Consider the following 15,319-nt stretch of genomic DNA (forward strand, 5'->3'; position numbering starts at 1 on the left):
AAGTCACTCTTCTTTGCTGGTAATTGGACTAATAACTTTGGTCAGGACCAACACAGAAATACTTAGTAGCTTATTTTTTTTAACTTTCTGAGATTGTTTCATTACCAGTATTCTCACTTTCTAATATACTGGGTTATTGTATTTTTAAAACTATATTGATGATTTATTCCATATTTAAGGAATCACTTTGCCTTATTATCCTAGGCTGGAAGTGGCTTCAATTATAAACATTTTAGTGTATAACTATAGAGTTGGCAGGTTTTTAAAAAAATGTTATGATTTTGTTCTTATAATCATCAACCAGATCCTGGTCATCTGTGTTAGATCCTTTTTTTTTTTCTTCTAATTTTTATTTATTTATTTTGAGGGAGAGAGAGAGAGAGAGAGAGAGCAGGAGTGCAGGAAGGGGCGGAGGAAGAGGGATACGGAGAAACAGACTCTCCACTGAGCAAGGAGCCTGATGTGGGGCTCCATCCTGGGATCCTGGGGTCATGACCTGAGCTGAAAGGCAGATGCTTAACCAACTGAGCCACCCAGGCGCCCCAAAGTTTCTTTCTTTCTTTCTTTTTTTTTTTTTTGAAGATTTATTTATTTCAGAGAAAAGAGAGAGTGTGTGTGTGTAGGGGATGGGGCAGAGGAAGAGGGAGAGAGAATCTCCAGCAGACTCCATGCTGAGCGCGGAGCCTGACACAGGGCTCGATCCCACAACCCTGAGCCGAAACCAAGAATCAGACACTTAACTGACTATGCCACCGAGGCACCCCTGTTTTAGATTCTTATTTTGAAAATATACCTGGGCATCCCATCCTGCTCAGAATAAGAGTCCTAGCCCTAGCACAAGGCTTTGTATTCAGGCCTCTGCAGCTTCTCCAGTTTCATTTACTGCTACACTCTCTCTGACATTTTTTCTGTTCCTCCATTGTGCCACGTGTGTGCACACTGCCCTGCTTTTGCTCTTGTTTCTTACTCTTGCTGGAACCCTCTTCCTGGGAGCTGCATGTCTTCTTACGTCTCTCAGACACCCTATCTCAAATTACAGGTTCCTTTTTCTTGCCTGCATTTTCTGTCTCCTTTTTCCTATTTTATATTGTACTCATTTGTTCTAAGGTACACATTTTTCCACATTATAACATCTGTACAATTGGGGTGTCTTAGAATCAGTGGTGTCTTACAATGTTAATTGACAATGTTTTTTCTTACCTAGTGGTGTGGAAAATTTGGGTGCTTCTTAAAATTGATGGCCTGTTGTTCTTTTTCTCCATAGCACATTTCACCATTTGATACGTTTATTTTTTTTTATTGTCTAGTTATTGGTAGTAACTAGAATTAAGATTCTGTCAGGGAAAGGACTTTGTTTTGTTCGCTGTTATGTCTTCATTACTTAAGACGGAATCTGGTACATAATAGATATTCAGTAACTGGTTACTGAAAAAATTGGATGAATAAATGAAATACTGTATCTACTTATAGTGATTATTTATACCATATTAAGATGTGGGTAGATATTATCCATATATGGTATGAGTTATATATTTTGTGTGCATAATGGTGTTAATCACACGCTCAATTTTGACACACATGTGGTTTGTGTTATGTGGGCAAGACTTATTCACAGATTATCTGTGGCCTTCTCCAGTGTGGTGGTGAATGCTCCTTAGCCCAGTAGATCCTAGCTGGTAAAAAAATTTTGGGGGGTATGTGTAATAGTATCATTTTTCATATAAATGTAGTTTATATGATAGTATTAGCTGATTTGCTTAACTTCTTTACTCAAAGTTGTACCTGTTAGGATGCAGTTGGCTGCAAATAACAGAAACCTAACTCAAATTAGCCTAACCAATGAGGAGATGATTAGTTTATGTAACATAAGAAGTCCAGAGGTGGAGTGGCTGGTAGGCATGTTATGTCAGAGGAAGCCTATTTATCATTTCTTTTGTATCCTTTTCCATAATTCCTTAACTTTTTAAGGAATTTTTTCATCATAATTCTAGACTAGGTTATCTCCAATGTGAATGATAGCTGAGAAGGGTTGTATAATTCTCTATACTAGAAATCTTTTTTTTTTTTAAGGTTTTATTTAATTGAGAGAGTGAGAGCAAGAGAGGGCACGAGACAGGGGAGGGTCAGAGGGAGAAGCAGACTCCGCATTGAGCTGAGCAGGGAGCATGATGCGGGGCTTGATCCCGGGACTCCCAGGATCATGACCTGAGTAGAAGGCAGACGCCTAACTGACTTGAGCCACCCAGGCGCCCTCTATACTTGGAAATCTTGAAAAACATTTTATTTCAGTAATTTGTTTTTATTTCTCCTTTCCCTTTCCGCGTTTGCCCTTTTCCTCATTAAATTCAGCAGCCTCAATTCTTTTGACAGTTAAGTATATCAGCATTACTAAAAGTTCAGGAAAGTGAGGAAGGAGTAGATCACTCATGATCCTGTACCCTAACAAATACCCTTAATAATTTATGTGTCCTTTTTTTCTCTTTTTTTATATGTGTATTGCTTTTTACACAGTGACAGTCGTTGCGTACAATTAGTGTTACCTTTTTTAAACTTTGTGCAAAAAATATACTTAATTTTTATAGATTATATTTCTGTATTCCCCACATCCCTATAAAATCTTCATAATGATCATAACATTTATTCAGATAGTACATATTTAACCCAGAAGTCCTTAGTGTTGTGGTGCTCACAGTATAATTTTGAGTACTAGAAACTTTGGCAGCATAACTGGAGAGAGAGTAAGACAAAGACGGTGAGCTCCAGGATCTGGTGTAAGAAGGTGCTGTTGGAGTTGAACATCACAAATGCCCTACTTTGTCGTCACTTCTCTCCATTCGTGAGGTGGTTTTACTAAAATTTTAACCAGAAAAACACTTACAGATGGGTGAGTGATATTTAAATAGTTACTGTGTTGTTGCAGGTACTGTATTCCCTTGCAAAATTAGCATTTCTTAAAAAGAAAAAAAAAAACAGTACTGAAATGTTTTAATTTTCCCAAATTGGCCTCACAAGAAGAGGTGGTGGCACTGTTGCTTTAAAACAAAGAAATACTTGGGTCTTATTGAGCACTACTTGCTGTTCATGACATTCTAAAAAGTTATCTCAATAGCTCTTCTTAGTAATAGATGCCATTTATTGAGTACCCACCATTTGTCAGGCATCCTGCTAGACTTTTAAAGTTTATTAGCATAATCTTAGCAATTTAAGGTGTACTTATTATTTCCTTTCTACAGATGAAGAAACAAACTCAGAAGGATTAAGTGACTAGCCCGAGGTCCCATAGCTACAGAATGGCCCATTTAGTTCAGTGTGACTTCAGAGCCTCATATTTTCTCTTAAAAAACAAAGTGCTGAAGTTACAAATACTTTCTTCAGAAGATAGTTTTGCAGTAATCAAACAATCAGTGGAGAAAGAGCTATAACTAAAATGTTTCAGCTTTATTCATTTTATTTTATTTTTTTTAAACGATTTTATTTATTAGAGAGAGAGAGTGAAGGAGAGCACGACAGCAGGGTGAGGGGCAGAGGAGGAAGCAGACTCCCCTCTGAGCAAGGAGCCTGATGTGGGGCTCGATCCTGGGACTCCGGGATTATGACCTGAGCCAAAGGGAGTTGCTTAACTGACTGAGCCACCCAGGTGCCCCAATTTTTTTTTTTTTTAAAGATGATGCCCCAGAATGGTTTACTGAAGAGCATTTACAACATTCTGGTATGCACGTGTCGTCCCCAGGAAGGTGGCTTTGAAGAACCAGTACTTCTGTGTATATACTAAGCTGACTAATTTAGGAGCCTGGTGGAATATGGCTGGTAGGACAGATTAATGGAGAGGAATGTTGTAGAGTCACAGAAACACATAGGATTGATTATTTTAGAGTCAAAATGGATTGGAAAGTTCCCAAAGTGTGGGAAGCAGCAGCTTCACTTACTAAGAATTTGGGAAAAGTAGGTGTTATACTACATATTCACAGACCTACTTGTCAGTTCATTCAACAGATATTTACAAGGTTCCCCCTGCTGTACTAGGCATCAGGTTAGGCAGTGGGGATACAGTAGTGACTACAACAAAATCCTTATCTTCATGGAGCAGAAGCAGACAGTAAGCAGTAAGTATGACAGGTCTTGATAAATGCTCCGGATTGGGGAGGGGGTGTCAGATTAGGTGGAGTGATCCAGGAAGTCCTCTCCCAGGAAGTAACATCTGAACAAAGCCTTGAGTGATAGGAAGGCATGAGCCCTGCAGCTCTCCAGAGTCCAGATGGAAGGTAACAGCAAGGGCCAAGACTCCGAGGCAGGAGTGTGCTTGGAGTATGTGAAGAACAGCAAGGAGGCCAGTATGGCTCGACCAGGGCAAATGAGGACAGCAATGGAGTAAGATTGGAGGTGTGCTAAGGATTGGGAAATTTGTCTTTGGTATGTTCGTCAACCGCGGGAGGATTTTGAGCAGGAGAGTGATGTGTAATTTACATTTTTCAGCCGTCATTCTGGCTGCTATGTGGGTAATAGACTGTAGGAAGGCAAGAGTGGAAGGCTGTGTCAGAGCCCACATGAAATAACGGTGGTGGCCTGGGCCAGAGTGGTGGCCGTTAAAGGGTTAAGACATGGTTGGATTCAGATGTATTTTGAGAGTGGATCTTACAGGGTGTGCTGATGAATCAGACGTGAGGTATGAGGAAATGAGAATTCAGGGACTCCAGGGCTTTGGCTTGGGTAGCTGGAAGAATGGAAATGTCACAGGAATAATATTTTATTTTATAAACATGGGCTCTTCCTCCAGATTACCTAGGTTTTAGTCCCTGCTGTGTCTTTGATTGCCTGGGTGACTTTCAATAAGGTACTTTAACTGCCTGGATTTGAATCCCAGCTGTGCTATTAAGTACATTTCTGACCTTGGGCAGACCACTTTAATTTTATTGTTCCTTAATTTTCTCATCTGTAAAATAGCTATTATAGTAGCATCTACCTCGTATGGTTATTATGAGGGCTAGACGGGTTAAGAATGTACAGTACTTAGAACAGTGCCTGCTGCTTAGTAAGTTCTCAGGAAATTCCGACAGAAATTATTATTATATGAACAGTTATCTGTTTTATTTGCTACCACTATTCCTAGAACCTTAAGCAATGTTTGGCAGCTGATAGATGCCCAGATATTTCTTTTGTGAATAAACAAGGAAACGAGTGAACTGATAAATGGCAGCCCTTTCCTTCATGGCACATGCTCATATGTTCCCTATTTTATTTAAGCCCTTTCAGCCTTCTGGTGTTTTTTTCCTCCTCATTGATATCCTCTGACTTCAGCAAGAGTGGGTCTGGCTTGGTGTTTTTTTTTTTTCGTTTTTGCTAAGCAGTAACTTATTAAGCCAAATTTGATGGATATTAACTAAACTTACTGTGGCAATCACTTTATAATATATGCATATATCAAATCATCATATCGTACACCTCAAACTTACACATAATGTGTCAATTATATCTCAATAAAACTGGCAAAAAATGTGTTTTCATTTTTAAAAATGAAAAAAACCCCATACTTCCACGTTTATTTGCAAAGTTTTATTTTTCTTTTAAAACATATGTAGGCATATATTGGGGCTTATTTACTCTGTTTCTTTGATAAAACCATTTGTTTTTTGTGAGGCTGTTTGTTTTTTTTTTATGTGTTTTTTTTTTATTATGTTAGTCACTATACAGTACATCCCTGGTTTCTGATGTAAAGTTCGATGATTCATTAGTTGCATTTGTTTTCTTACCACGGAGTGTGCTGCCCTTTATGCTTTCTGTGTTTTAGTGATGAAGGGTTCTAGCAAAGTCTGGCAGTGATTGTTCTCTTAATACTGCTCCTGATTGAGGCTCACATTTCTCTCAGGAAGCCTTGGACAGTACTTAAATGTTAATAAAAGACAACTCTAAGAATTCCTCTTTATTTTTACGTTCTACTACTTTGTGTGCTGTTCAGTTATTTATTCTGTTAGTCATTATACGCTTCTTTCTGTTTTCCTGTGATATGGTGAGATTTTCTTTGATTATAGTTTATGGGGAAATTAGAAGAGTACCAGGGAAAGGTTAAGATTTAAACAATCATGCGGTAGCTTCCAAAGGAGTCTGCTTCCCTTTCCTACTTTTGTGCTTCTCCCTATTGCCGGGATCTGGTCTCTCAGATTAGGCCAGCTATCTGCTTCTTCTATTCTCCCTGAGATATGGATGTGGAGGGAAAGTGTGAAGATGAAGGTCAAATGTGGTTATAATATTAATAGGAATGTAGATTGTGAATACAGATTGAAAATCTGTTGCTACAGATAAAGAAAAAAACGATCTTGCTCGAAATTTAGATAGTATCTCTATTTTTAAGAGGAGAAAATTGAAGCACATTAGCTAGAAGGTCACAGACTATGTTGGATACGGACTAGAACTTAGTTTTTACATTTCTGGTAAGTAAGTATTCAGTTTTTCACCGGAATATTAGATTTTCACTTGAAGTTCATTTGCAGTGGAATGAGATCATCTAAGATTATAACATTAGGAAACATGAGGTATATAGAAACATTGCCAAGAGTATACAAAAAAATTCCATTCTTCCATTGTTGGTGTTAAAAATAAATTTTTTTTCTCTTTTATTATCTGAGTGGTGGTGGGAACAGAGCTTATTGCTTAAAGTAGTCATGTGGGTAAGATTATCCAGTATCAAAGAGAACTATGTGAATGTATAACTGATTCATTGGCCACATGGGTGGATACCGTCCATTAGATTATGGCGGTCACTCTTGAACTCACAGAGGGTGTTTAAAATTACTTAATAGTTGCAGGACCCACTGTTGGCATTTATTGTCAAATAGAAGATCACAGATGAGAGGCATGGGGAGGAATCTATTCTCCTAGCCAACTTTAAGGTGAAAAGCTGAGTTCCCACTTGAACTAATACTGAAACTCTGCCTTCTTCCCAAGGTTGCTGTGAGGATTTAATGATTTTTTTTTTGGTATGAAAGCAGGTTGTCAATAAAGTGCTCTTTCACATAAAACGAGCAGCATTTAAAAACTCATTTTCATACTTAAAAATCCTTTATTGGCACTGTTACAAAGAAAAGATATTTAATCTATTTCTCATTTTTCATGCATTGTTTAATGGTATTTATTTCTTAATAGCAGTTGTCGTTTCTTTTCCTAGAAGCCAATATGTAATATTACATGTTATTTCATTCTAGGGGGCTCGGGTTGGCAGAATAGATGCTTTCGTTCAGAGCTTGGACAAAAATTTTATGGTTCCAGTAGGTGGCGCTATAATTGCTGGCTTTAATGATTCCTTCATTCAGGAAATCAGCAAGATGTATCCAGGTAAATAAATCAGTCGCTCTTCAGAAAAAAATAACAAACAAAAATCCCTTTGTACCTAGGCTACTATAATCAATCTTAATTTCTAGATGTTTCTTCCCCCTTCCTGAGTGTAACTTGTTTATCTTGTTTCAGGAAGAGCTTCAGCTTCACCTTCTTTAGATGTCCTTATTACTTTATTATCACTTGGATCAAATGGCTATAAGAAGCTATTAAAAGAAAGAAAGGTAAGCTTTCCCTTTAGCTGTAAAATAATACCCTTGACTAAAATTATTCCAAATTATTGGTGTTTTTGCCTTTTGGTTTGCCACTTTGAGACTATAGATAGCTCGTGTGTGGTCCTAGGGGATTTACTTTAATCTGGAATCACTCCAGGTGGTTTTCAGTTAATTATTGTGTTCCGTGTGTTCAGATATTGTGAGGGATCGTGGACAGGGGAGTTTGCTTTTGGTTTTTTTGTGTTTTGTTTTTTTTTTTTTTTAGGAACTCTTACATCAGAGATTCATATTTAATTTAGTAAAATTCAGTTCATTTATCACTTAGAGGATCTTGAGAGACAAATGGAGACTTTTTTTCTTTTTAGTGTTTGGAAGTCTGAAGACTTGTATAGGTGTGAGATGTCAGTCACAGGAGGAAGAACCAGGTCAGAAGTTGGCCAGCTTCTCATTCTAAAATAATAAATTCATCCCTTGTCATTACTGGAATGGTGAACTCATTAGTTATGTTGGCTGTGAAAAGAAAAGTGACATTTATGCTTGAAAACCGGACTTTGTCTCCAACACTAAAAACTGGCTTAATTAATTGAGGACAACTCCAGAATTGTAGACAGAGACAGTGTTGGCAGGGTAGGTCAGACTAAAATGTTTTATTCATCTCCCATCTGGGAGAGCTAGAGGCTCCTGGTACAGTTTTTGTATCTGTAAGTTTCTAACATTTGTAGCAATTACAGTCCCTTAGATTTATAATAGTACTTTATGTATTTTAAGATATGTTATAGGTATTATCTGATAGATCCTCTCAACAGCCTTATGAATATGTAACAGAAGTTGAAAAATTTTGTTCCCTAGTTTCCTGTAGTCACCCCTCTGCCCCCACCAATTCAGTCCATGGAAAGTAATTGCTTACTTTGTATTACGAGGACATCTCTTAAGATTTACATGGTATAGGAAATGAGGCTCAACATCAGTCTTTAGGAAATGCACCTGAAAAACAGGCAGATATCACTACACCCTTAATAGAAGGGCTAATATAAAGAAAACTGACAGTACTAAATGCTGGCAAGGATCTCAAGCAAGTAGAGGACGCTCAGACATTGCTGGTAAGAACACAAATGGTACAGTAACTTTGGAAAACACTTTTGAAGTTTTTATAAAGTTAAACGTATGCTCACCATATAAACTAGGCCATCCCACTCCTAGCTATTTACTCAAGGGAAATGAAAATTTATGCCTGTACAAAAACCTATACGTGAATGTTTATAGTGATTTTATTCATAATTGCCAAACCCTGGAAACAACTCAAATGCCCATCATCTGGTATATGAACACACTGTGGTACATATATATACTCAGCAATAAAAAGGAACAGATCACTGATAGAAGCAACAGAATAATCGCTCTCACATGCATTATACTAAATGAAATAAGCCGGACTCAGAGGGCTACATATTGTATGGTTTCATTTCTGTGCCATCCTGGAAAAGGCAAAAAATATCAGGACAGAGAAGAGATCAGTGGTGGACAGTTGTGGGTTGAGGGAGGGGACTCATGGGATGGGAAAATGATCTGTATCTTGATAGTGGGGGTGTTTCATAACTGTGTGTGTTTGTCCAAATTCATGGAAGTGGGCCCCTAAAAACTGGGCGTCTGAAATTTTTCTGTATGTAAATTATGTCTCAATAAACCTAACAAAGATTTTCAAATGATTAGAATAAAACTCCAGTTTGATAAACTCCCAAAGGTAATCATCATGGTCATAGATTGTTGTAGCTAAGAGAAGACCTCAATAAATCTTCCAAGGAACCTTTTTTCCATATGATGGATGAAGCCTGATTATAGATGAGCGAAACTATCATGGGTTTATATTGTTTATATGAAAGTTCAGTTGTTTTAGATGCCAGTGGGCCTTAGCTCTCCTATAACTGGTTGTTTCCCTGTGGAAAAGATATTTGAGCTCACAGATTTTTTTTGTGAGGTATTCCCATTATTCTCATTTTTATAGGAAATGGAAGGATAGAGAAGTAACATATATGAGGTAAATTATGGGACATGGGTTTAAAGCTAGGCAACTGGGCCTCTGATCCTCTGTCTTAACCTCTAAATTCTACTGCTTTTTTCTTACATGGATAAAATAGTCTAGCCTGGTAGCTATGTAGTTCTCTTATATAGCTATAAATCTGAAGACTTAGGTCTACTAATATCCAAAGGAGGCAAAAACAATGAATAAATTTAGTGATCCTGGCCAAAAAAGCTCAGTTATATTTTAGAAAGGATATAAGGTAGTTGCTTGTGCAGAATCACTATTGTTGGGAACGGCCCCTCCCTGACTTTAGGTGAGCCTAGTGAGACTGTCAATCACAGCATCCCCTCCTGCTTTGTTCAGAGCGGTGGGCATGTGATCTGGCTAGCCTGGTTCACAGGTGGGCATGTGGAGGTGGATTCCTCCCAGCAGGTTTGATAGATCCTTTAGAGAGCGAGAGGGTTTGCTGCTTTGCAGGTAGTAAACTGTAAGGAGATAATACTCAGCTGCCATATTTCTGGCCATGCCAAGAAAACCCTCTTGGGACTCGAGAATATGAGAGGGAAAATGGAACTAAGAGTCATTTGCGTCTCTGGATCCAGCCATGCCTGCTTGTAGACTTGGCTCTGAGATGAACCAACAAATTCCCTTTTCCATTTTAAACTAGAGTTCTGGGGCGCCTGGGTGGCTCAGTTGGTTAAGTGTCTGCCTTCGGCTCAGGTCATGATCCCAGGGTCCTGGGATCGAGCCCCACATCAGGCTCCCTACTCAGCGGGGACCCTGCTTCTCCCTCACCCACTGCCCCTCCCCCTGCTCCTGCACGAGCGCTCGCAAGTAAATAAATCTTAAAAAAAAAAAAAACTAGATTTCTAACACTGATACTTTTGATTCCTCTTATACCCTTGAGTCCTTTGTAACGTTTCCCAACATTCATTTCCTCCTTTCCACTTCCACCGCCACCACTCCTAGCTCAGGCCCTTAGTGTATCACACCTGATGCTTACAGTAATTGACCAATTCCTCTCCCAACCCCCAATCTGAGTCTACTCTAATTTGCTATGTTATAGCAGAGTGCCAGATTAATATTTTAAAGTTCTTCAAGTTATTCTACTTTGGATTCTGGTTGCCTGCAAGACACAGTCCATGTTCCTTAGCCTGCCATCATGATCCTTTGTAGTCTGGTCTCACATTACTTTGGCAGTATCGGACACTGCTCATTCATTTATTCAGGCAAGGAAATGTTTATGCAGAGGCGCTAAGGTAAATTCACAAATGAGACTCACATAGTCTCTACCATCATGGCAATTATAGTCGGGGAAATCCAGATACTAAATAAACAATTATAAATCTGTTTGGCATTATGAAAGGACAAGCAGAAGGTATGGGAGCACGTGGCACCTGAGGCAGACAGGGCACCTCACCCAGTTCTGGCAGGGCTGGGCAAGGCCTCCCTGAGGAAGAGACATCTGTTCTACAGAAGTACAACTCGTCCATTTATTAGACTCCTATGGTGTCATCATAAACTAGAATGGATGGCTAAAATAACTGTCAAACTCTTAAAGGGTATTTTAGATGGAGTCTGGAAAGCAAAGTACTGGGCCAGTTATTAGAGAGTTTGTTCTAGATCACTTCATAAAATTGGCTTTCCTTTAGACTAAATTCAGAGTCAGTAAGTCTGGAGTGGGGCTCAAACAACCCATTTGTAACAGACTTCCCTGATGAATCTCATGCACATCCTAGTTTGAAACCCATTGTTTTGGGGGCAACAGGTCACTTGTATCTATAACAGAAACTTGGAGAAGAAACATAACAGTGTCCTAGCATTTTAATACATAGGTAGATAGTATTTTATGGAGTTTGAGACAGACTGCATAACTATCCTAAATACCAAAGCTTAATAATACAACTTGTTAGTTATCTCTTTATTTCTGATCTTTTCAGTTATCCTGTTTATAGTCTTGTATTGTTGCTGCTCTTTACCTTACAATGATCCCTCTGCAGATTTGGCTAAAAACTCATTTTTGGAATGTATAATAGCTCTGATAAGACTATTACATAAAATCTTAAGTTAGATATTTATTTTTTAAATTTTTAAAAAATATTTATTTGACACAGAGAGAGATCACAAGTAGGTAAAGTGGCAGCAGAGGGAGAGGGAGGGGCAGGCTCCCGCTGAGCAGAGAGCTTAATGCAGGACTCGATCCCAGGACCCTGGGATCATGACCTGAGCCGAAGGCAGACACTTAACCGATTGAGCCACTCAGCGCCCTAAGTTAGACATTTAAAGATTATTCTTTAAAATGTAGATAGAAACTTTAAAACTTTTTATATACTGTTATTATTGTATCAAGCAAGTGTACTATTTAGTATTTCCTATTTCTGTTCTTCTTGAATTGAAACTATATGATAACTAGTAATCTTATATATTTGGTCTAAGCTACTCTAGGTCTTGAGTGATTTTGTAGTTAAATTTACTTAACTAGCAAATTAAGCCGATTATCTGAGTGCATGCCCCCGGAAATCACCATCAGGTGTCTGAAAGGAAACTTAGTCCTTGCTTACGGGTAGTCGGGAGACTAGCACCCACCTTGGAGTTTGCATCCATCCCTCTGTTCTTCGCTCCTTTGCTTGATACAGTAGATGTCCATCAGATGTTTGTTGAGTGAACTCATGCACGGTATTTGGGAACACCTGGGTTTCATTTTGTATAGTCATCTCTTATTTTACACAGAATAAGTATCTTTCTGGGAAATTAGAAAGGAAATTAACTTTTTGATACTGACTTACATTATGAATTAGATTTCTCATAGAAATATTTCTCTATATGGTTATAGTTGGAAATTTGTGAAAAGAAGTGAGTGAAAATGGTGATGGCCTATTGTGTGTAACAGGTACTAGACTTCTGGGAGTTGGTCTTTCTCTCTAGTGGATACTCCTCTTCCTTTTTAATTTTTTATTATGTTATGTTAGTCACCATACAGTACATCATTAATTTTTGATGTAGGGGAGGTACTCCTCTTCCAAAATAATTTCCTTACCTTAGGATTTTGGAATTGTGGATTGTAGGGGCACTCTGTCATCTTTCTGGAATCTAAGAATTTCTGTGATGCCATGGTTCTTCTGACTTTTGATATTAAAGTTTTGACTTTAAATTTTTCAGCTACTTTTAGAGGATTCCATACACCCATGCATGTGTACATTTTGCTTAGCATGAAAAAGAATCCACCTGCTTTGGGCATGACCTGTAGGAATATGTGCCTTAACTGGTAAATAGCCCAGTTTTGCTTCTCACTGGGGCTCTCTTAATCACTGTATAAATACTTCATGGGCCAGATTTTATGTTCTAGTGACATCTATGAATTGGATGGCTCCATCTCAGATATCAAGAGGAAACCTCTCTTTGTAACATCCAGAACTTTGTTCTTTTCCTTTTATCTACATGAGGTAGAGTAGAATTCACAGAGATGGGACAAGAACAGGATTATAGCTACAGGGTATTAGCATGTGTCTGTAAGAGTCCTGCCAGCTAATGTTATTATTTTTTAGTTATTTTTTAAAGATTTATTAATTTACTTGAGAGAGAGAGCATGTGAGTGTGAGGTGGGAGGGCAGAGGAAGGAGAGAGAATCCAAGCAGATTCTGCACTGAGTGCAGAGCCCTCCGTAGGGCTCGATCTAATGACCCTAAGATGACCTGAGCCAAAACCGAGAGTCGGATGCTCCGCCGACTGCGCCACCCAGACGCCCCACTAATGTTAGTTATTTTAACCTGAAAACTCTTTTAGGAGGTAAAAGTACGTGGGTGGAAAGTCAGCATTTTTATTAATGTTCGCTGTGTGCCAGGAGCTCTGCGAGGTTTATTATATTCATTATTTCATGTACTACTTAAAGCAAGTTTATGAGGTAGTTATTATCCCCATTTTACAGATGAAATTGGGGCTCAAAGATGTTAAGTACTTACTTAAAGTACAAAAAGTGCCAGAACTGCCACCGAAATCCAGGTCTGTGTGATTCTAAAGCCGCTGCGCTTCGTGTCTCACCACTCTCTTCTCCCGCATTGAGGGGGTGCTTTCCCGCTCTGGGCTAGGCATCGGAGCCATAAAAATGATGATCTCGTGGCCCTCTATTCTTAGCGACTGGAGGTACGTAAAACCCCAGAGGCTCTAATACAGTAATTGGTTTTATTTAAAATTCTTTGTATAGAATTTACTTAGAGACTACCTGAAGTAATCTTCAAGGTAGTAAAGTGCTCCTTTGAGAACTCTGTCATTGTAAGTGACTAAAAGTTTACTCTTTAACAACTTAATTCAACAGGCAGATCTTTTCACTGAAAAATGTGGATGTCCTCGATAAACCATAATTGCATATATGTAGCATAAATATTGTTTTTTTATTGGATTTGTTGCAGAAGTAAGGGCCTCTTTTGTTTAAATGGACTTGCTTTTGAACTGTGAAAATTTAATCGTGATAGTTTATCGGTTCAGCTCTGGAGAAGCTGAGGTAAAGCTATTTTGCTTCAGCCAGAGCTATTTATATACCATCACTGAGAGCTCTTCTTTATATTATCGGTGTTATTGCGTACTAAAAAAGGAGCGTTGAAAGAAAACTTAGGATTTTTTTTTTATTCCATGCCCTTATTCACCACAATGATATTTTTAGAGGTTATTTCATCTAGTATATCTCTTCAGAAAGGGCTTTATCTTTTCACAGTAGAGGCAGACAAGAACTCAGCTTGAAGCCATTCCTTCTCAAGCCTTCTTTTTTGAAGGGTGAAAGGATCAGAGAGAGTGGAACTGTGTGTGTGAATTGAACCTCTGCCCTTAGCCCCTTCCCGATCCACACATCTTCAATGAGGGGAGAAAGGGCCATGAATTTAACTGAAGAGACCTTTAAGAAAAGGGGTTAAAATTTAAGACACCATTTCTATGAGTTTCTCTCCGCAAAAAGAAAGATCAGTCTTAGAAGTTTCTCCTCACTTCTGTTTGCTTCCGGAGAAGGCCATCGTTCTGCTTAGCTTTCCTTTTAGAAAAGTGCTTTGCTGAACAGGGCAAGCAGACATTCATCGTTGCAAATATTTGCTGAACTGGACAAGTGCAGAAGAGGATTGACAGCAGACGGCTGCTCCAGTGGCTAGCATGTGTTAGCTGAGGCTCTGGAAGACAAGCTAAGTTCTAGAAGAATATCAGACTTACATCTTCAAACACTGTCCTATAACAAAACTAAGTTCGGAAACATGAGTAGATTTGCCTCCCTAAAAGTGGAGTTGTTGAATCTCAACAAAAGTGTCGCATTTCAGGCCTGGCTATAGGGCCTCGACAGAAGAGTTTCTGGAAGTCATGCTTTAGCCTGAGATGCACGGCCTGCTGAGTGTGCCCGGGTCCTTTCAGCTGGCCACAGACAGAGCAGCGTCCGGCCTTTAGTATGGATATCTGCACATGGGGACCTCTGTGTGTGTGGATCGGTACCCACAGTCTCCTGTCTGTGTGCCCTTTCATGGTATTGTGCACGTGCTAGACCGCTTGTTAGGTGTCCCTTTTGATTTCTTACCGACCCTATAAGACATATTACAATAATTTGCGAAGTTCTGTTTTCATCTTCTCTGGTAACATGAAACAATGTGCTTCAGAAAGCATGATTACATAAGACATTTTCCCTTAAAATTCAGTGAATTATGCACATTTGGGGGTTATGGGGAAGGATAGGCTAAATGTTGGGCTTTACGACTGCAAATCAGTTTGCAAAAGGCCATGTGAAAGATAA

At 38.8% G+C, this 15,319-nt stretch overlaps 1 protein-coding gene across 1 annotated transcript in view; it reads left to right on the forward strand.

The window, feature by feature from the left end:
* SEPSECS (Sep (O-phosphoserine) tRNA:Sec (selenocysteine) tRNA synthase) overlaps nucleotides 1–15,319 on the forward strand; it is a 37,480-nt gene that overhangs the window by 10,591 nt on the left and 11,570 nt on the right. The window contains exons 7-8 of the mRNA XM_045771378.2: nucleotides 7,197–7,326; nucleotides 7,459–7,550. Of these exons, the coding sequence (XP_045627334.1) occupies nucleotides 7,197–7,326; nucleotides 7,459–7,550 (222 nt within the window). The remainder of the gene's footprint in view (nucleotides 1–7,196; nucleotides 7,327–7,458; nucleotides 7,551–15,319) is intronic.

Source organism: Ursus americanus, chromosome 8 (assembly GCF_024610735.1).
Source record: "Ursus americanus isolate L20-20 chromosome 8, mUrsAme1.1.p, whole genome shotgun sequence".
Taxonomy (NCBI): domain Eukaryota; kingdom Metazoa; phylum Chordata; class Mammalia; order Carnivora; family Ursidae; genus Ursus; species Ursus americanus.